Source organism: Cygnus atratus, chromosome 3 (genome assembly GCF_013377495.2).
Source record: "Cygnus atratus isolate AKBS03 ecotype Queensland, Australia chromosome 3, CAtr_DNAZoo_HiC_assembly, whole genome shotgun sequence".
In the NCBI taxonomy this organism is placed as follows: domain Eukaryota; kingdom Metazoa; phylum Chordata; class Aves; order Anseriformes; family Anatidae; genus Cygnus; species Cygnus atratus.
The window spans coordinates 51,883,798-51,906,996 of record NC_066364.1 but is presented as its reverse complement, the minus strand read 5'-3'; the positions used below and the strand labels follow the sequence as shown (position 1 = coordinate 51,906,996).

Sequence of the window (23,199 nt, the reverse complement as noted above, 5' to 3'; positions counted from 1 at the left end):
TGCCATCAACTTTTAATGATCGTCACATGGGTCTCCTTTATTTTCCTCAAACTTAGGTTTTACTTTCCCAGAGCTATGTAAGCTGAGTTTGTCAGTTGTTTGTTTCTTTTTCTCCCTAAGTATTTGCAGCCAATTGCCTGTTTATGTAAGGGTTATAAAAGTTTAATTAAAAAAGCAAAGGACCTCTCATACTGTGGAAGGGTTCACAACAGTGATACGCAAAAGTAAACAACAATTTGAACAAATGAGGCACTTTTATTTTAGACAAGTAACATATTCTTACACAAAAGTGAAAAACATTCCATAATTGTGTCTGCAGGATAATACTTTCGGAGTAGAATAAGTCAAAACAAAGAGGATTCCATTGGAGGAACAGTCTAGAAGCAGGCCTCTGACTGTTTTTTAGAGTGATGTGTTAATAGACATAGATCTAACAACACTAATTCATTTCAAGGATGTCCTGGTTGTCTAAGAAAAAGAAAACTGTCAAGAATTCATTTGTTTTGAAAAGCAGTCATTAATTATTAGTATTTCTTTAGCAGACCTTTAAATGCTTAGCAAAAGGCTACCTTATTTCCAAGGCCTTTGTGACACATGGGGTGCCAGACAGAGAAGCCTGGGGAATATACTTTACTACTGATCTGGGCTTGAGATTTGATTGAATTCTAGTGTTTTCAGAAGCTTTACTATTTATTGGATTGCTTAGTAGCCTTTTTATATTCCAAAAATATGGGCACTTTAACTTTTTCAGTGGAATCGAGTACATACAGTCTCTAGCATCCTGCTTCAGGTGGGACATCTGACTACCTCCGGCATCTCAGTACTACACTGGTTATATTCTTTGTCTTACTGGAAGTGAGACTGATGCTTCTAAAGAAACAAGATTCCTAAAACTAAAACCATGGGTTTATTAAAAGGTTAAACAGACAGTAATCCACCAGGTGCTCAGAATCTTTCTGTGTACATTGGGGACCTTCAAAAGCCTGCTTATTGTCCTTATGCCCCCTCTCAGATCTTGTAATCTAAGTTAGACTGTTCCCACGCAACATGAAAGAAGGAAATGAAAATCAATAATTTTGTCAGGGTGATTAATAGCCAAGACTGATTGCAATACTCTTAGTGACTATATTCTTGAAAATTCTGAGTAGTTTTCCAGAGATACTTAGAAAGATTTTTCTTTTTGAGCTGGATGGATGCTACATCTAGTCAAAAGAAATTGTACTGAAAATATACAGTTTTTAGCAACTGTGCTTCCAAAGTATGTACTTCACAGCAAGATGACTATGCAGCTGCTATGATATGTGGGACATTGTCCTATTTCTTCTATGTTTTGTTGCAACATACCATTATTTTATTTTTTTGTAGTTTTAAGCATAAAATTCGGAGTAGGACTTCTAAGTTCTCTGTGCTCATTTCCCTTTCATTCATGGTGTAGTCATGTGCAGATAGCTTAATCTCTTATGGCTTCATTTTCTTCATGAGTGAAATTGGACGAAGTCTAGTTCAGACATCCTGAGGATTTTTAAATTGTTCAAGTACATTGCAGACGTGGTTCAAGCCTGATACTTTTGCTAATGATTGCATAAAAGAAAAATCTGATGCATTTCACAGCCTGCATCAAAGGACAGAGCTATTGAACAGCCAGTGGTAAATGCCACAACTGTAAATTACAGATTTAAAGATAATAGAACTAGGAAAGACCTAAAAACAGTCGATTTAAAGATAATAAAACTAGGAAAGACCTAAAAACAGTCATCTTCTTGTCTTGGGGCAGGATCAATCAGACTACAAACATCCCTAATAGTCAATTGTCTAACTTCTTAAAAAGGAGCAAAGAGTCACTGAGGCAATTTCTTCCAGCCTTTAACAATCTTTACACACAGAATGCTATGTTTTCTTCCCCATTCCATCTGTGTAAAAATTAAGTCTCTCTTGCTCTATTGCACCTTTTTTGTTACATCTTGTCCTATTCCTAACAGATATGAGAACCATATAATTGTGCACCAACCTTTCCTCTACCTAAAGACTGTAAGTATATGTTTTCCTACAATCTCTATTTGTCTAGTTCTTTGAGGCCTTTAAAGGCTGAGGAGTTTTGTATCTTTCATTCTCAAAGTGGATGATATTTATTCATTGTCAAATTGGTCCCTTTTTTTTTTTTTCTCCTCTGGAACACAAAATCAAAAACTAAACACATTGCTCCAGTTTAGTACTTACTAGAGCTGTAGTAATGAACCCACATTAATTTAACAGAGCAGTCTGTGTAAAATAATACATAAGTTAGTTAATTCATTACAACCATCATCACATTAAGCTTTTCAAGATTAAACTCTAACCTATCACTGTGATGAGTAGGAAGGTCTTTTTTTCTTCTTTTTTATTTTTATTTTTTTCATTTTTATTAATAAGTCATCTTTATTAAGGAGTGATTGATCTTCTATTTAAGAAAGATTTTCTTCTGCATGTGTTCATTACTGGACACTGAGAGTGATGTTCATACTGGACACTGAGAGTGATGTTCCTTGGAGCTGTAATAACAAAATGCTAATAGTAATGCTTAAAAATCTCAAATGTAAGAGCTTTTTTTAAATATAAATTGAATTTGATATTTACTGTTCTGCTTCTGCCTCTAGAGGGTGTCTAGTAATGATCTGATAAAAGGATAAAAAGGTATGTTGGATGTTGATAAGAAGGCTAAGTAAAGGATCTAGAAGAGTATATTTTAAAACTAAATATACACTAAGTCTCAAAAAGATTCCATTATATTGATGTGACTTTTAAATTATTTTTAGTCTGATTTTATGTAAGTCTGTGTCATCTCACGGGAAATGAGGAAAAAATTATGTTCAGATTTACCTACATTGTGTTGAGCCTCATGCTATTCTCAGAGAGAGGGGGAATTCTGATAATGTTTAAAGCTCTGCAAACAAAGAGAGACAAATACGAATTCGGGAAGTTTTGTCCCAGAAGGTAAATTGTTTTGTCTACAGCAACAAACACCTGTAACGCAAGTGCTAAAATTGACCATCACTAGGGATGCTTACTTCCTATTCCCTTTCCTTGAGCTTACAGAAACAATGTCTTCCATGCTGGGTAATGTCTTTTGTACAGCATCTTACTACACACCTGTCAAAGACGGAATACTGCAGAGAGAGAAAAGGTAGGAAAATATATAAAGAAGATATAAGGAGAGAGGGAGAGAAGAATGCAGAAACAAAAGGAAAGAAGTAAGATTTTTTTTTCAAATTGTATCATTATATTTGCAAAACTTTATATTTTGAGCAAACAGAAAACTGAGACCAGACTGAGGCCTTGAGGCCCAAACATAGTAGAGAAATAACTTCACATACTATATCTTTACTTTTACTAAAAGACTATTCTAAACATAAGTCAAAACCTGTTACAAAAAAAGATGGCAAATGAAGTAAGGGTGAAAGATGAACTTTAACCAATGAGAATATTGTCACTGACTTCAGAATATGAAAAAACAACAACAAAACACACCAAGAAAATGAAATAAATTTTAAGGTTTCTTATACTGGATCAAATGCAGAAATGCAGCTCCTAAATGCTGTCATTTGTGGACCTTCAGTTTGTACCTCTGCTTCTTAAGGTGGATAGTTAAGATAACCATTTTCAAATCAATTGTGCCTTTGGCCAATGACTATGGTGTTTAGGATTGTTTTCTGAGTCTAACAAATGCCCTGGCTGCTGCCTCCCAACATCGATTTGAAGTAAAAAAAAAAACAAAAACCAACAGGATTATAAACTTCTTTTCTGCTTGCCCTTTACTTTTTATATAAAAAGATATAGGTGCACATCCTGAGGTTTCTGAGGTACTCTGATCTAGTGTGGAAGATGGATGGATGGTGCACAGGGTTCATTTTGGAAAACCATAGGAACTTCTTATAGATTCAGCCCTTTTCCTGGAGAGAGATTTTAGCTGTATAAAATCCCAGTGTATGCACGATCTACAGTAGTGTGGAAGGATAAGTGCAGTTTATCTAGCAGGAATAATAAAAGAAAAATTAATAGCTAGTATTTTTCTTTTGTGTTTACATTTAATATTTCAGTCATTTAAAGTAATGTAGAAGTTGTGTTCCTTTATGTGGTATAAGAATATATTCTAATGGTAATTTTTAGCTGTTTGTAAGGCACTGCCTTTCTCACTTGCAGAGGTCAGGAGAGGCTGCTGATTTTATTTTTGGAAAAAAAAAAACACTTTCTCATTCACAGGTGAAATGATGTGTGCAGTACTTTAATACATTATTCCTTTCCATCCATCCCTCTTTGGACTTCTCTGTTTCTCTTGATGCAGTTCCAATATCTAAAGATGAAGATGGTAAGTCATGCTCATAAGTCATCTGTGGCATAGCATACAGACATTGATAGAGTTATGTCAGAAATGATCTAAACTCATGATAAAATCACCATAAATATATACACTTCTTTATTTAAAAACTGTCCATAACAGGATCAGTTTTGGAATACATTTACTTTAAAGAATGGTAGAGAAATATTCACTGATAGTTCTTTGTCATTCACTTACCATATTTTTTCCCACCCAGAGACAGATTTGGAAAGTATTGTATTTTTCATGCCTTCGAAAACTACTATGTGGATTTATTCAGAAAGGCTGCTTCAAAGAAACCAAATTAACTTAATTTTTTAACACTGTAGACTGTATATCATTTAAAATAATGTAGAATAAAATGAAAAATAATGGCTCAGGTCTGGTCCCATTTAAGATAATGGCAACACTCGCATTACGTTTAAGCAGAGTGAAATCTGATTGAACAAATAGAGAAAGTCTCTATTTTGTCACTCTTTGACAGAGTCTTATTCCTCTGTGTTCATTTGTTGTCAGATGTAGGCTGTTTTAGGCCGCAATTCAACTAATAAATAAGCAACCCTCATCACCAAAGCACTTGAAAATGTACTTTTAATGGTTTCTGGAGTAGAGATGGATTACCGGATCAGTCTTATGAAAACAAATAGCCAGAGTTTTCTCATTAGAAATGCGAAAGATTTAAGGTTCAAAAATACAGACTCAAATATAACTCTATATCTTTGTAGATCTATGGTTTGAGATAATATACAAAACCAGGAACATGATTAATCAATAAAAGTAAACAATTTTGTCAAGAGTAAGATTACACACGTGATTTATTTTCATTGAAAAGAATGGCAATTTGCAAATTACAGAAACAAAATGGACGTGCCGATTAAAAGGATTATGAAAAAGCTACCAAGTAGTGGTAAATGGAAAGGAATGTTGCTAAAAAGACAGCTGTAATAAAAAATCACTGTGCTTCATTTCTATTTGTTGCTTTAAAAAAAAAAAAAAAACACACAAAGCAACACTACTTTAAAATATTTAATAATTTAAATTCTTTACCAAGCATAGATTCAGAGCAGTATGCATTAGCTATTCATCTGATTTCTTTAAAGTTCATGTTATTTTAATATTTTACTTTGCTGGAAAATTCAACTTGCTTTATCATCATGCATTAGAAAGTTTTTCTAAGAGACATACATTATGGCATTATGACAAATATTGAGATTAATACATATTAATGTAACAGCATAATTAATGACTAGAAAAAGATTATACCATGTAGAAAGTGATGCTATGAACAGTTTCATACATTATTTAATTATGACTTTATGAATTTATGACATTTTATATCTTAATTCTTTGGTTTTCCATGTGGAGTTTTTTCTGTTTACAGAATTTGAAACAATTGCAGAAAGAAATATGTGTTTCTGTTATGATCTTGTATTATTAATAAGTCAAAACACTCTCTTTTTCAATTTCTTATTTGAACCTATTCATATTTCTTAACAAAACTGTTGGTTGATATTGCCTTGGAATATTCATTTTCCACAGGAGAGAGTACAATTCTGACTGTAATTCTTCTCTGCATGGCATAGGGGAATTGTGTTAAACATCATGTATCATCGGTACCAAAGCCTGGTACTCAGTGATATTCACTGCCTGTCTCTAAAATATGGAGCTGCATATTTATGAGTTTCAGGAGGGTTCTTTTTTTCTAAATCTGCAAGGTAAGATGTATTCTACCAATAGTTCCTTACAGAGCACATACAATTCAATAAACATAGAAATATCTGTAATGAAAACTTATAAAAAATAGTTTTTGAAACCATGGAATACAAATAAAAATTCTATCAAAACGAGACTTTTGAAATGTCATGGATTCGAGTGTGATCTGTACTTATTTAATACGACTGTCTGATACCTTAATTCTTGCAGAGCAGTACCTTGTTCCAAGAGCACTTCCATTAATGTGGTTCAGGTTAGGTTTGCACTAGGCTTACTAAAACTTATCATATTAGCACATTATTTTTCTGGCCATTCAGGCGACTAAGAGAAATATGTTTCACTACAGTGTTTAATCATGACTGTTATGCAGAATAAACAAGGCCTAAAGAGTATTGACTTAAGTTAATTAGAATTTGATTTAATGGATTTGGAGGACTGCAAATGAATCTTTTATTCAAGGGTGAGATTCCTTGCAAGAGTCTCACTTACATGGGGCTTTGTGAGCAACTTACAGAATATAAAAAAGTAACTCCAGATATCTGTCATCCTCAAACTTACAGCATTAGTGTGGACTTTTTTCTTTAGAGAACAAGGAAATCTTCTTTAACATTAATAGGGAGTTATATAGTTTGATGGGGAAATGTACTGCTTGATTGAAGTTTATGTGATCCTGTCATACACAGATTGTAAACGATCCATCTTTGTTTTAAGGTGTTGCATATTTCAAGAAACTACTTGTAATATTATTTTTTATATTAATATGGGGACCAAAATTCTAAATTTTGGTATCCAAACTGTAAATGTTCCATCTCTGGTCATAATATATTCATCTTTCTCTGTAGTTATTGTTGGTTATAAGAATGAGGTGAGACTCTTGTGTCCTTCTCAAAGCATTTCTGCTAATAAAATTCATCAACATATCTCATTAAGTCTTTCACAGTCACTTTACAGCCAGTAGCTTATTTATTTAGACAATTTTTGTCTTGACAGTCAGCTTCCAAAATAAATTAAGTAAATATACAGAGAACCAGTAAGCAATACAGATCTGTTTGGCCTTCTTTTGCAAAAAAGAAAATATAGTGGTATGCAAAGCAAAAGAAATAAATTATACCCAGAAATAGGTGCTGCAAAGATTATTCTGTTAAACTATATGTAATACCAGTGCGAAGGACTTAGGCAATAGTTTATATTGAAAAGCTGCTGAATATACATGATTATCCTCCTGTTCCAAACTGTGACCATGAAAATTAGGATTATGGGATTTTTCAGATTTTACTTTTTTCAGTAAAACCAGCAAGAACATTTTTATTATATATACATTTTTTTCTCACCTGTGATATATAGTCTCTAAAGCATGAAAAGTATTGCTTTATTTTCAGAAATGCAGAGAATCCTCAATAAAGTCGTGAGGGTGCGAACAAAGGCATTTGCACAGCCAGCGCTCCAGTGTGGCCACCAAAGCTCAGCCCATATGTAGGTAGTGAAGCACAGCCCTGCCCCACGCAGCTCTGAGGCTGGGTCAGCAGTTCTCAGAAGCCCCATTATTCTCTCTCTCACTCTCTCTTTCTGGGGGTTTGATTCTGATTAATGAATCCCGTGGCGATTTATAAGAGACTACCCATTTCATAAATAGAACCTGAAGAGTTGGTTGGGAAGAAAGTAATCTGATTTACAGTTAGTGATCTCTTTCAGCAAAAGTCTTCTTGGTCTTGTAAAGGGCCATAAATTGGGAGAGAAGATTAATTTAATGCCAGTGATTATTTGAGATAAGATATATACATATATATACACACAAACGTTTGTAGGTTTAAGCCCCATTCTTCCATGGTTATATATATTTATATAAGTGATCTTGGTGAACACAATGAGATTTCTAATGTGTGTGTATCCAGTACTTGACTGTATTGATCGTGAAAAGAGCAGTGCATGAGATTGTTTCTGTACATGTAGGTATATCCATCGTAATGATGAAACTGTTCTGCCCAGTAAATGTGTGTGCAAATCTTTGCCAGATTAATGCCCATGTTGTCAGAACCATGAAACATTACAGGAAAATCTGTCAAAGATGCTAACTGAAGAAACAGATGATTTAATACATCTTTTCTGTTATTCCCTGGCCTCTCTAAATTTAGATAATTCTTGAAACAAGACTAATGAAGATAGTTTTTTTTTTCAACACACGCCTTTCCTATCTTTGGTTATTGTCCATCAGACTTAAGGAAAGTAAATATCTCTCGGATATCTGTGTTCTTATTGATCTGGGTAGTGATTAATACTTGCTGTGGGGAAAAATCGTATCCTGTCATACTTCATAACTAAATACAATTTTCATAATTTGCAAAACTAATATGCCTTTTTTTTTTTTTTTTTTTTTTTTTTTTTTATCAGGCCCAAAGAGTTCACTACAGATTACTAGGTTTAGTGATCACTTAATATGTATGGTCCTTTCTTCTTTATTCAGTTTCCTTTGCACCATTATGGAAGAGGAGTGAGAAAGCAGTTCCCCATCCCTCTTCAATGCAGATGCACCTGATAAGCTTTCAGTGGAGACTTCTTTCAGTCATCCAGCAGTCCCCACTGCATCGCTCAACTTCTGCCTGTGCCACTGGTCTCATCATTAAAAGGACAGGCTGAGAGACATAGTGAAAAAATTGGTTTTGGTTTGTGTGTTGTTATTATTATTATTATTATTATTATTATTATTATTATTATTTTAAAGCAACAGAAATCAGGAACTCTAAATGGAGCTGATACACATGTGTGAATGGTTTAGGAAGATATCATTTATTCCTGACACCCCTACTCACACGCTCCCCCCCCAGAAAAAATTAAAATTAATGGGAGCCAGTTTCTTTATCACCCGGAAGTTTTGCATCCATGAGTGGGTTTTGTTTGACCTCTTATCTGTAACAGCTGCCTGTTACTGAAATGCCACCGTGTGGTACAGCCAGGCTATCTCCTGTGCTTCCTGCTCATGCTTAGCATTACGTGTCCCTGAGGCTGGTGATTTCCAGCTGTTATAAAGCTAGGGCTGCAGTGCTGGGATGTGGCAGACGGCTCCCCATGCTGCTTTGCCTCAGCAGTATCCAGACTCCTATGCTCTGTCTGCATACCAGTTTATGGGTGCTTTGGAAAAGGGAACATAGTGGCTAGATTAGTTTCCATTGGATTGCTCTCTGGCTGGAAAAAAAATAATAATTTTATACTTTGTTGGTATAATTAACCAACCACCTAGAGCAATTCCTTGGCAAGAGACTTTATTTCCTTAAAATGCAGAATAAGGACTGAAGTATTTTCTTTCTTTCTTGTAAGAAGTGCTAAATGCAGCTTAAAAAAAAAAAAAAAACACAAACAAAAAAAACAAAAACACAGTGGGTGTGTAAGAGTGCAGAAGCAGCAGGTGTGCTCCAGGTGAGGGCGTCTGCTGGCTCTGGGCAGACAGAGGCTTCCCCTGTGAACAGAAGCCCATGCAGACCAGGAAACAAAAAGAAATAATCAGGCTGTTCACGTCGGAGGCTGAGGAAACAGGCAGGTCAGCTCAGTTAATCATTGCCAAGATAAATTTTACCAAGGTTCACTGCTAATCATATGACAGTTTGAGATGAGAAAACCCCACCCTGAGCAGTAAGAACTGAGAATACTCCCCCTGCTCCGGATTAGGTTTCCTGAATTTTTTTTTTTTTTTTTTTTTGCTACTGGAGAGGAGGACTCACTCTCTCCTGCTATCCCAAGAGTTCAGCCCAGAGGCAGTTTCTGTGCTGCTTTCCTGTTCCGAGGAGGAAGTGAAAAATTCCCTCCACATCTGCTCTCGCACTTGGATACTCAGGTTTCACTCCTGAATCAGGAGCCGCCTGGAATGAACTCTCAGTGGGGCTCAGAGAGGAGCTTCCAGCTGTGCCAAGAGCTGTTTGATTTTGTGCCAAAGGAGGAAGAAGGAAAGAAATCCTGCAAAGCTCTGAAATACTGATGGGGCAAAAGTTGGTCTAAGGGTATTGCAACTGGGAAAAGCGAAAGAAGAGACGAAGCAGAGCAAGGCACAAGGAAACAGGATGGGAAACATTTGTCGGAAGTACTTCACCTGTTTGAAACCCTGTATCCCTTGCTTATTCTCAGTGAAGGAAGATGAAAAGGAAGACAAAATCGGCCAAACTTTTCCCAACCTTGCTGTGATATACACTGACAACCAGACAAGGGAGGAAGCCAAAGAGAGTGAGAAAAAAAGCAAGCCCTTACCTCCGCTGCCTGGCCAGGATCTGGTGAACATTTGTAACTTTGTGGCACTCTTCAGCTATGAGGCTCGCACAGAGGAAGACTTGAGCTTTCAAGCCGGGGAAAAGCTTGCAGTGCTGGATGCATCCCACGAGGGCTGGTGGTACGCTAGGCTCCTCCTGCCACCAGGGTCAGTCTCTCCTGGCCGCAAGCTCCAGGGCTACATCCCTGCCAACTACATAGCTGCTGACCAGAGCATCGAAGCTGAGCCGTGAGTAGCCCCATAACGTGCGCAACCGTCCCTTTTCTGTTGGGCTAAGTAGGTTTGGAGCAGGCAGTTATGTCAGTGCTTCTCACTGGGTAGTAACCTCAACAGTGAACCTCCAGCGGTCCTACCAGCGATACTGCTAGTCAGTGTGCATGAGGAAAAGGTGAAAGAAAATCAGTTATGAAAGGCAGAGTGTTGAGAGTTCTGTAGTGGTTTAAATAATTTCCCTCTCTGATATACCCTCATGATCTGCTGAAGAAGCATCTGGCAATATCAGGCTGGTTATCACTGTGGTGGTTCGTTATTGTTATTCATATAACAATTATCGTGGGTCAGATGCTTTCCAGATTGTAAGAAGGTATCACTCCAACCCCAAATAGCCTTCAGCCTAACCAGTTGCAGAGTTGTCAATTAGAGTCCAGGAAGCTACCTTTACACTTTCAAATTTTGTTACAGATGATGGGCTAGTCTCTATCAGATAAGATTTATTGTGGTTTTCTCTATTTTTTTTTCTCCTCTGTAAGCAAATCACTACTCAGTACAAATTTAACTAAAGTAGTGCAAAAGGCATAGGTGTGGATATAGCAAAGGAACAGACTGAATTTCTTAGTTTCACAGAGTTTAACTATGCAGGTCATGTTCTTCTGCCCCTTCAAAACATGTCTGATCTTGTTTACCATTCAGAATTGGAGCAGACATCACATAAAATCAGTTACTCGGATCCCTAGTGAGGATGATTAGGGTCTGTGTCAGGCCAGGATGCAGAGTTACTTTTTTGTGCTTCAATCATAGGCAGCATATTCTGCTGAAATAACACTGACTGCTGTTCCTGAAGTGTGTCTTGGCAAAAATTATCAGTGTGGAAAGAGACAGCATAAATGGTGGTAGTCTGTGAATTCATTTTGATTTTAGAGGAATGATATTGCAGCTTTTCAGTTAAATCTCATCTGGATCTGAAACATCTCCAATATGATCTGCCCACTGTACTGCCCAGGGCTAAGAACACCGGCTCAGATATGGTTATACCAGTCTTTTATCAGCTGTAAGATATCTAACATAGGGCAACTATGAGATTCCTCTTTAACCTGAAGACCTTAATTTCCAGAATCTGACCACCTGTTGCTATTTCTGTATTCAGGCAAACAACATTTTCAATGGTTGTGTTCAAAAGAATTCTTCCAGTTGCAGAAATTAATCTGCAGGAAAAACATTTTCTGAACGCAAGAGAAACGGTGATAGATTCTAATTCAAATCATCTTGGCCTTTGCTCTCTTTCAAGAAGTAGTCTTATTACAAGTCCTCTAAGATTGCTGCTTGCTATTAATACTTTGTAAGTAATTTTTCTCAGTTACAAAATCAAGTCTCAGCTCTTAAGCTTCCTCTTATCTTTCTATATATTCAGCATCAGTTGTGTAGTTAACTTTGATAAAGTGCATTTCAGCATGTTTTTTTTTTTCTTGTAATAGAATGAAATGTATTTCCTTATACTCTTTTTTTTTTAAATAACTTTCTCCCTTTATTAATCATGACTAATTTTTTATTTTTGGCAAAATTTTTGTTTGTTTGTTTTAAATTGTTATTTCCCCCAGATTTGTAGAACAGTGGACATGGAGAGCTCTTACAGCTCTCAGATGAAGTCATTCCTCCAAAATGTTTGACAAGTTTTTAATTTCATAATTTTCTGGATAAATATGCCATCTTTTCTCAAATTTCCTTCCTAGTCCGTTGGCCTTAGTGACCTTCAATGAAAAGAGTACAAATCTGCTCCTTGTCAGGTCACACAGACACCCTTTTCTATAGTCATAAAAAAACTCATGTTGGAAAAGGCCTCAGAAGGACATTTGAACCAGTTGCCCCAACTCAAGGCAAAAACAAATTTTGACCAGTCTGCTTAGGGCTATTTACAGTCAAGCTTTTCAATCTGACGGTGATGATTTTTCCTCTTGTATCTGGTTGGAATATTTCTTGCTACAGTTTCCTCCAAGACTTCCATTTCACCCACCCTATACATTTCACACCTCTATTATCCTACTGAAACAATGAGAGCAGCAGTAGTGATGGTGTTTTAAAGAGATAACACTTGCTTTCCCTAAAGTAAAAGAAGGAAGATGAAAAAATTATTATATCGTCTCTTTAATTAAAATTCAATTTTTTAATCACATTCTCCGCCTGAAATTTAAATTTAACTTCTTTCATCTTTCCATTTTGATTTTAATTAACTCTCTCCTTTGGTGTTGGCCAATTGCTTATGGCCATAACGTACATATTTGTGGAAATTCGAAAAGTTTTTATTGTATCTTTCCATCTATTTTACCAGTACTTCATGTTTCCTGCACAGAACTGATAAAGAATGGAAGACTTGCAATCTGTGTCGCATATAAATGTACATTCTCTAGCACCATCTAGCTCCTGTATGTCTGCAGAGAGAATAGATGTTTTAGTTTATTTCTAGAAAGTATTTCCAACTTATTAGATCAAGACAAACTGGCAAACCTGTTCCAGGAAACAGATTTCATGATTATGCAAATGCGTGGGTCACTGTCTCATGCACGTATAGAAATTTGTGAAATTAGTGATTTTTTTTTGCTGTTTTTGAGTCTCGAATTTGTCAACTAATATCCGTAAGAAAGCTAGGCAAAGACACCCATTGTCAGACAATAACAAGCATTCATTTAGTGGTGTGTCTTCATCACACCTAGAGCTCAAGAAGGGGAAGTCCTTAAAAGGCCTTTAGCATCTGAAACTAGCTTATAAAACAAAGGTTCTTTAAAAAGCTACTATTATAATTTTTCCAATCTTCAATTCATCACACGAGTCTTAGTAAGACTTGGAAATAAAACAAACTGGCCATATTCTTTAACAGCTGATTTCAGCATGCTTGTAAATAAACTTTCAAAAAAACATTGATTCTCAATGCATGCATGGATACCCCATAAATTCACTTAAATAAAGGGATATAAGGACATGAAATATTCTATAAATTATGTAATATCTTAGAGAAGACAGGGTCACTATGGAAGTTTAGCCAATATATGTTTGAAAGCTACATGCAGAACTGTTGAATTTTGCTTGCTAATCATTTTAGTTTTGCCTGTAGCCATCAAGATTATTAACAACAAAATATATATAATCCTTTCTAATCAACATTTTGACATGGTCTGTATAGTAGAGCCAGTTAGGGATTGGTAAGTCCGTCCGGTTCTGTATTGTCCATCCTGGCACGAGATAATGCTGAGTGATTATTTATTCCCTGCAAGTGCCACAGCAGACTGTTTTGTCTCTTTGCTGAAGTATCTGTGTTTTTTTTTCAGGGAGAAAGGCTTTTTTTTTGAAATTTTCCTTGGTAAGAAGGAAAATGAAATAAAATAAGACAGAAAAGTGAGGAACTTTGCTTTCTTGTCCTCGTTTAAATAAGCTTTTCTTCCTGGAGGTTTCTTGAACTCCATATAGTATAACTGAGGTAGTGCTGGTAAGATGGATTAATAACTGAAAGAAAGAAAATACAGTATCTCCAGCCTTGTAAAAAAAAAAAAAAACAAAAAAAAAAAAAAAAAAATTGATACTGCTTATAACAAAGAGAATTTTCATGTATTCTTGGCTATCAGAATATTCAAGCAGAAGTGATAAAAATGAGATTTCCTTACTGTGTTGCTTTCCTCTCATTACTGATTTTTTTCTAGCACCTGCAGTGCTCCGTATATGGTCTGAAAAAAAGGCAGATTCAGGCTATGCTGATGATAAATTAGCATTTATAAGAATGCTTAGTTCTTTTCTTCTCTCTGTATCATAGATAGCAGGCAAAATAACAATCCAAACCATTTTTTCTTTTTTAAGCAAATTTGAGTGAGGTCACATCTGGTGCATCCAATGATTTGGAAATGCTTTTTCTTTTTTCCTGGGTCTAGGCACATAATATTTAGCACAAGGGAAGTGAAAAATGCAGCCGGAGGTACAGTCATATGATTTGCCTTGCATTTTTAGCAGAGCATGATCAGAAAGAACAATTTGACCAACACCAAAATAGGAATAAATATATAAATTTCCTTGGCAAGGAGTGTGACCTTACATTCTCTGTGCTCGCTCTGTGCCTGCTATTCTGTGCTATAAACAGGAACCATAGTAACACATTCACCTGCCCTTATTATTGCCACTTGTTTTAACTAAACAAGAAAGCAACATAGTGCAAATTGTTATGGACAACAAATATGGCCAGCTGGACAGTAAATTTTAATGAAGCAAAAATAATGATTAAAAAAGAAAACAAAACTGTTGGAGCGACATGAATTCTTTTCTAGAGGAAGGGTAGAGCGTACTTAGAGGGGGCTCTCGTCTGCCATCCTGGTGGACCTGTTGGCTCTTTATCGAAAGTCAAGTTCATTTCATATGTTCCTCCCAACATTATTGACACAGTACTGCTGTGCTGAGGGAAGTAAATCCACACAAACTCCTAGCTGATTAGGACAAACAAGAGCACTGCAATTACTTGTAACTTTTACTAGTTTCAGAAACGTTCTTTATTTCAGAGAGGTTTCTGGGGTAGGTGTTTCCCAGCTGCTGGAAACCAAGTCCCAGACCTAATCAACAAAATCTCACCAGTCAATTCCATAATGAGCTTTCTGTACAACTCTTTGAAAGCAGAAATGACTTGCAGATTGTTTTGTCAGTCTCCATAGTTCCTTCCTTTCTGTGGCCTGACTCAGCTTTAACTATTTCATGCATTGACTGAGTCTGAGTTACTATACATGAGTAAGAAATTGTTCACTGTGTCAACCTGTTTCAGACTGTCTGAACATTCAGGCTTATGGGGTTCCTTTTGTTCATGTGGGTCATTTTGCAAAGTGGTATTTAGAGCCACAATGGCTAGCAGCTCTTTCAAAAGTGAAACCTTAAATTCTGCTGAATACCTCAGAAATCTGAATTTGATCCACTGTGGTTTCAGTGCTCTCCCACTCTGGTAATTTCTTTCTGTATTACAGCACAAACTCTTGAGGACACCACCAGAACCAACAGTAACCCTTGTACTGAAATGGGCTTGTAATAACCGTTCATTAGCTAGCATGGATGGTTTATATTTCTCATGTTCCTGGAACCTGTCGCATTACATATGAAAGCTATTTTTAACCAATTTTGGTAGAAAAGGATTCTTTATTGCCAATATATATATTTACTGTAAATCACTGAAAAGGCTGTATATGAACTCATAACTGAAAGAGATGGAGGATTTTTTTATTTACTTTATATATGTGCTTGAATATACTTACAGCACGAACTTTTGTGTGTGCACACATACGGACAGTTTATAAGCCTGATACTTTTAAGACCATGTAAAATAGCTGGGTGATACAGGGAGGGTGTGTGGTGCAAAGCCAGGTCATGCGTTTGATCACATTCTTTCACCTTCTGTTCATGGCATCTGAAGTACCTAGCCAGACTTTTGAACTGCCATGAGTGTTTTTGAATGCCTTTCTTGAATTTAAATTATTGAATGCTAAAACAAGACCCTAAATTTACTTAATTAACTTCATTAGTCTTGTCTCAACATTGCCATATTATCTTCAAGCACATCCCAAACATTTTCTTCAGCTCTGCTCATTTCTTAAATATGCAGTGATAAAGTGAAGGAGATGGTTTACAGAACTATGCAAAATGTCAGACTTTGTTAAGTGCCAGCAGTATTTACATGTCCATGTATAATCTAGAAAATGTGTATTGCTGCTCAGAAAGGTGGAAGGAATTCTGGCATCACAGATGAGCACTTTATGCAAACTTGTCTAATTTAGGTCACCTGGCAATGTGGTTTTCTAGATATATAACATTATTTATTCAAACTCTGAGAAATGAAGAAATTCTTTCCTTTCTCAACTTTATATGGAATCAGTATGTAAGTTATATATGATAATTTCTATGCAGTAGTTTCCATTACCATGTAGTGAAAGATTTGACAATGAATGATGTCACAACCAGAAACAATATCCTTAGAGACTTCAGACATGGGCAGTTAGATTTTTTTTTATGACACCATGAAACTGAAATGGCCTTTATGGCACATCTTTGAAAAACGAAGACAACATTCTGGTCAGAATAACTTAACGGTCCTGTCTGAAGTTTTTTCTTCAGATTCAGTAGAAATATGGGTTGTGTGTGCTAACCTAGATTAGTTGTTTGGGAGCGATGTTGGCAGAAACATTGGCCAGGTATTGTACAATAGTTACTATTTCTGCAATAGCTGTCTTTGATGGCTCTCTGCATAGCACAATACAGACCCATGCAGAGCTCAGTCATCTCTGAACAGGTTTAGAAGAGAAGAATAGTAACCAGCAGCTCAGCCAGGCTAAGAAGTCCTAAAGCTGTGCTGGATTTAAACAAACTAGGTCAGGTATCTCTGTGAAGAATTATTTTGTAGCAAGTGAAAAGCACTGTTGGTTATAGAAGACTTTGAGGATTTTTCTTGTGTGTGTAGGAACATAACTGTAATGAAAAGATTAAGTCACAAAACATACAAAATACCCTACGAGGTCAAACCAATGGCCCTTCTAGCCCAGTTACTCTGTTTCAGAAAGGATTTTATGAAAAGTGCACAGGCCTGTCCACTTTCTGTGATATGTTTCCTTTGTACTTCACCAGAGACTGGAACTGTTGTATAAGCAATGTTAGAGGGTACATCACTGCCATGTCTAATTACAGAACTATTGTCAAGTCTGTTTAGCAAAAGCATAGGTGTTGACACTGCACAATTCTTTATTTCTGTTTGGAGACAAAGACTAAGCTATAGAAAAAAAAAAAAAAAAAAAAAAAGCAAAACTCCAAAACCAATCAACCAAACAAAAAACCCTTCTCATCTCTGCAGAAAGTTTTACGTTCCTAAACAATGGTTTAGCTCTTTTTTTTTTTTTCCCAACTGTTGATTGTTCAGTCAGGAGTGACTGAAAAAACCAACAACAAAAAACACCAAGCCACACTCAAAATTAATTAGGCACAAAAAGAAATAGCAGTGCTGTCACAGTCCCTGCGAGATTCACCTGCCTATTCCTTTCCAGGCCACGCTTGCCTGTTCCCATCTATCATAACACCCAAGTCAACCTGGGCTGCAGATGTGAGTTATTTAACTGTGAGCAATTTACTGCTAAATTCATTTCAGATCCTACTGAAGGTGCAGAAGTAAGACCAGAATGTATCCTGTTATTATCTTATAGATGGTATCTTCTAACAAAATCCTTTAGCAGTGGTGTTTTTTGCAAATGTTACAATAAAGATGCAGCCTTCCCATAGCCTAAGTTAGACAATACACAATTTACCTCTCAATTTTCTTTAAAACGGATTAATAAAAAAAAATATGATTGCTTATGTTTCATATGTTTTCCCATAATAAAATATTTTGTTCCTTTTCAAGTCTCACGGGTGGCATTCCTGTCCATGGCAGGGGGGGCGGAACTAGATGATCTTCAAGGTCCCTTCCAACCCAAACCATTCTGTGTTTCATTATACAACTTATTCTATGATTCCAAGTCATGCAAGCAAAATACAAATAGCAAAGAAGTAACATAGTATATTAGGTCATATTTTAAAAAGACAAAATATTATCACATATTTACTGCTACATGTAAGAGATAAAATAATATTCGGTGTTTTCCAAATAGCATTATATGGAGCATATTTGAGGACACTTCTTGTATTAGAACTCAGAAAAAAAAGTGATTAAAATCCTTAGTTAAGAAGCTAACGATTACATTCAGGTTTGCACCTCAAAACTGCATTAGGAAAGCCATAAAAGTAACAGGAAATTAGAATGGAAATTGACATCTTTGCAATTTTCAGTTCTCCAAACATGCTTTGAATTTATCTGGAAATAGTTTCTTCAGAAGATCATATGAAATATTGATGATGAACCCATAGCTTTTATTTATCACTTAAACTAGATAAAAATACATTCCATTTATCCATGCTGGTATGCTAATCTTAATAAAAACTGGAAAAACGGAGCAGCGAATTAATTAAGGGATGGTTTCAGATGGGATTGCACTAATTGACGTTTTCATTATTTCTTTGCAGCTTACTCTATAATCTCTTACGTTATAGGTTTATCTGCAATAACGTTGGTAAGCATTTTCCCTTAGCTTTCTCTCATTAAAGCAGATATATTGCTAGTATCCTGAAAAATAAATAATATTTTTCTTTATTTGTAACACAAGAAATTTTGTGGCACACCTTTTCAAAATGGACCACAAAAGAAGAGGAAAAAAAAATCTGAATCTTACATTTGGTAATTAATATATACCAAGTTTCAGAACTGATGAGAACTCACAAAACTCATTCTTCCTTTTGAAACTACTTATCATTTGAGTTAGTGGAAGCCTCTCTGAAGGTGTGCAGGAGTGTCTCTGCTCCTCTAAGGGTATCTGATCAAAGGAGCCATAAAGAACACACAGATACAAGTCTGACTCACACCTGATAAGGGAGGTGGTGATGACAAATCTCGTCAGCAGCAATGATTGATAAAGATATATAGTGTGCGGGAATGTTTATTTTTTTTCTGTAAGATTATTTGACTGAGCACCTTGCCAAATTGGGATGACAAGGAAATGGAGGGAGACAACAACAACATAAAAAACGACCAATTCGTATTAACAACGACTCAGCCAGAAACAAACCTGGTCAGTCACACCAATTGATGGGCTATCAAGAAACTGAGGGCAAACTGAGACTTTGCAGTTGTTGAGGTGCAAACCTGGGGTCCGGGAGGCTATTGAAGGCAGCACCCTGTCTGTGGCCATCTGAGTGGCTGGCCATGTCTGTGTCCTCTGCATATGTCCATGCCCCCCGTGTGTATATGTGTCTGGGATGTGTGCTCAACTTTGCTACTGGTTGAACCTGCAAATAGGAAAGCAGCAGGTGCATCCATGGACTAGTGCTGAGGGCGGAGGCAGCTATCCCTAACTTCCCTAACAGCCTCCTTTACCCTTACTCCAAAAAAAAGAGCCTTGACTATGTTCCTTTTATTTTATGCTTTTCCCAAACTCCAACAGATTTCCAAAAGTTTAGAAGTGTGTATGTATTCTCAGTCTCTAACACAGATGAATCAGTTAGATTTTCTACCTTTCTGACATGGTGCTGTGATCTCTTACAAAATAAGCTGTATGTGTGGGTCTTGTGATGATAGTGCACACATTTTCACAGATGTGCTAGCCTTACTTCTGGAAGTCAAAGGTGTCTTTAGTGTGTCACCCTACCCATCTGTCATCCTGAAAAGGTTACCCTAAAATCTGGGAGACTGCTTTGTTAAGAAATTTGTGACGATGTGAAAGAGACACTATGTTAGGGTAATGTTTTTAAAGTAAAAGAGAATAGATTTAAGTTAGATATAAGGAAGAAATTCTTTACTGTGAAGTTAGATACTGGAACAGGTTGCTCAGAGGAGTTGTGGATGCCCCCTCCCTCAATGTAATCAAGGTCAAGTTGGATGGGACTTTGAGCAATTTGGTCTAATGGAAGGTGACCAGGATGACCATTGAAACCAGATGATCTTTAAGGTCCCTTCTAACCCAAACCATTCTGTGATTTTATATCCCTTGGCTTGTGGTCATTTTAGGGTTCCTGGCAGCACAATCCTTTTCTGATTACCCCTGGAGACAGAGTGAGACAGTGGAGGTCATTCTCCAGTGAAAGGTGACCTGAGAGAGGGCACAAGTCTGCTCAGACAAGTCTGCTTCTGGCAATAGGCTGAGGAAGTATGTGCCTGTGCCAAGAGAGCTCTTCACAAAAAGCAGTGGAAAGATCTTAAACACTAGCATCCTGTACAGCCATGTGGGGCTTTTTGTTCCTGAGGGCTTCTATATTACTTCTGAGCCAAAGTGAATTTCCTTGTAAAAGAAGAAAATAATTTTTCAGGAATGATTTTCTCAAGAAAATCAATTCAGTGCTTTTGGAAGCTGTAATGGTTTAAGTGAACACATGATTGAAAAATTTCTTGTACTTTTGAGCTTCCCTTAATGTTAAATCAATTGATGTTAGTAGTGCACTTTGCACCATGTTAACATTAAGGCTACCTCAAGGTTTCAATTTTGTTCACCAGATGTTATGAATAGTAGAGCTCTTGCTACTTTTAAAGTACATTTTAACAGTAGATCAGTACTTTTGTTCAGGTATATGTTAACAAATGTGTAGAGATACTAGCATTGATGCAAGATTTTACAATACTCTTTTGAAAACTCTATGCAGCCGAAATAGGGCCTAAGGAACACATTTTATTTTTTATTTTTATTTTTATTTTTTTTTATTAAGGTGATTGAATGGCTATATTTCACACAAAAAGGCCCAAAGCGCTTCCCATTAAAGCTGATGGTAGCCTTTCATTTACTACAAAGACAAGTGTTTTCAAACAAGTTTTAAATGCAATGAAGTCCTTACCCAGGTACAAAACCACCATTGGGAACAAACTGTGATACACTAATTGACTTTAGACACTTAAATTGAAGAAATACCAATGATTTACATAATTAAAACACAGCAAAAAAGTAATATATCACTTTCATCTTCAATTTATTTTCACATATAGAAGCACTTCAGAGCAGATTAGATGCAGATGAACAATATTCCGAACAATGTGTGGAACTGTTGAAATGAATTACTCAATAGTGAATAATCTCTGGATGAGATTTATTTATGGAGATTAACTCAAATTAATTCTATCAGGCTGTGATTTGATTGCTATTTTATTATCTTTTGCTCCTATTGTACAATGAAGCTAGAATTGGGTGAGCTATGCTGATTTGCAGAGCCCATGGACTTGGCCTTGCAATACTATCCCTACAGGAGAAATAGTTGCTTCCCAGCCATCATTGACCCAACGATGTGATGGTTTGTTGTCTTGAAGGCTCTGTTTCAGAGCCACCACGTTTTTTTTTGATACATCTGCACCTTTCCCCAAGTGGCACCCTTCCCAGTGGGAACCTTGGGGAAAAAGGGGCAGTGCTATCAGCATGGAGGGTGTGAGTGTGGTGGTGTTCACTTCGGAAATTTGAATGGACTCAGATGTGGGGCAGAGAGGGGGCACGGCCTCTCCCCTCTCTGGTCAGCCTGCATTTGGGGGATGTCACCTGAGTGTGCCATTCACCTGAGCACGCTGGCCCTGGTGAGGCATGCCAAGGACTGGGGAGAGAAGCTGCTGTGCAAAGCTGCAGGCCCCAACCAGAAGGACGCTTGTAGGTATATAACTAACGAACAGACAGGGTTCACCACAGAGCCTTTGGCAGGGTTGCTGGGGTCCATCAACTATGAAAACACGGGGAAACCTGGAGCACATGCCTGATCCACAGACTTTGAAATATATTCTGGATCCCTCCATTTTCTGCTGCCCCGAGAAAGAACCTGCCTTTCCTGTGGGCTCTCCCATGTGAGGCATGAGCACCATGCTCCAGTCTCTGTTTTGGTTTGCTCCCTACGTCAGTCTCAGGGCAAATTCAACAATGTGTTGTTGAACACAATCAACTGTTATTATCAAGAAATGAAAAATCAACATAATACTATGCGTAATCTCTTTTAACAGAATCACGCGGCAATGCAGTTATGCCCTATTGCAGTACTTACTGAAAAGGTGTAAACCCAATGTGTCATGGACTCTTGTAGACTAATGCCTGACTAATCTTTTTATTTATGTTTACAAGACAATAAATTTGTTCTGTACTGTAAGAGGAAATGCCAATCTCTGTGGTGGATTTTACCACACTCGCTCACTGTTGAACATTACCTTATCCAAACAATCCCACGCAGTGTCTTACTGTAAAAGTCCCTAAAGCTCTGACAGGCCTTTTCTTTAGGGCATAGCTTATTATAACCAATAAAAACAGTGGAGTAACGCAAAACAAAGCTATTTCTTAGACACAACAGACTTCAGGGGCCCAGGGTCCTTCTTTAAGACACATCTGCTGCCCTTCTCTCACATGAACAAATAATATTCTCCTGCAGCTTCTTCAGCTGGGCTCCCCAGTCATTTGTTAGTGCAACCTGGGGACCCTTTCAGCTCTCAGGCATACATGAGGTCAATCTGTCTGGGTAGGTGGATGTTTCACACGTTTAATAGGGTTGTGTTGTGGTCAATGGGCTCATATAAGGTAAGCTATTGTTCAATGTTACAGTCAGGTTTTCAGCAGGTAATGAAATTGATATTTTATTTATTTATTTATTTATTTATTTATTTATTTGGAGAGGTACTACATAACGTAAATGTGGTGAATCTGGCCCTTGAATCTTGAAGTATAAAATTTTTTTCTGTTCATAACCTGCAATTTCCTATCTCACTAAAAATAAATAGTAGCAAAGTTTCTGCCCGCTTTTGATGGTAGTTCATGTACTTTCAGTTCCAAAAGGATTGCCTGTGTTGTAACCATGTTACACTATTCAAATTATGTTAAGTAAGCATCTATGCATGGTGTATGTTCCAGCAAAATAGTGATTATAGTATGTTACAGAATGAGGTTCAAATTGCATCGTTTTAACTAAAGATGCTCTGGATCATGGATGAGTGTATCACTTATGTCTTAGTGCTCACATCTATAACCAAACCAACATGGGAAGAGAAAAAGGGGAAATGGCTCCCTTCTCCTGAAGAAAGAAGCAGCAATGTTTCTCATTTTATTTGTTTACCTTTATTTTTGCCCCTAAG

At 36.7% G+C, this 23,199-nt stretch overlaps 1 protein-coding gene across 1 annotated transcript in view; it reads left to right on the top strand.

Annotated features, from left to right (window-relative positions):
* Window positions 1–10,113: 10,113 nt before the first annotated feature.
* Window positions 10,114–23,199, top strand: part of FRK (fyn related Src family tyrosine kinase) — a 61,110-nt gene continuing 48,024 nt past the window's right edge. The window contains exons 1-2 of the mRNA XM_035538576.1: window positions 10,114–10,176; window positions 10,261–10,544. Coding sequence (XP_035394469.1) covers window positions 10,114–10,176; window positions 10,261–10,544 — 347 coding nt within the window. The remainder of the gene's footprint in view (window positions 10,177–10,260; window positions 10,545–23,199) is intronic.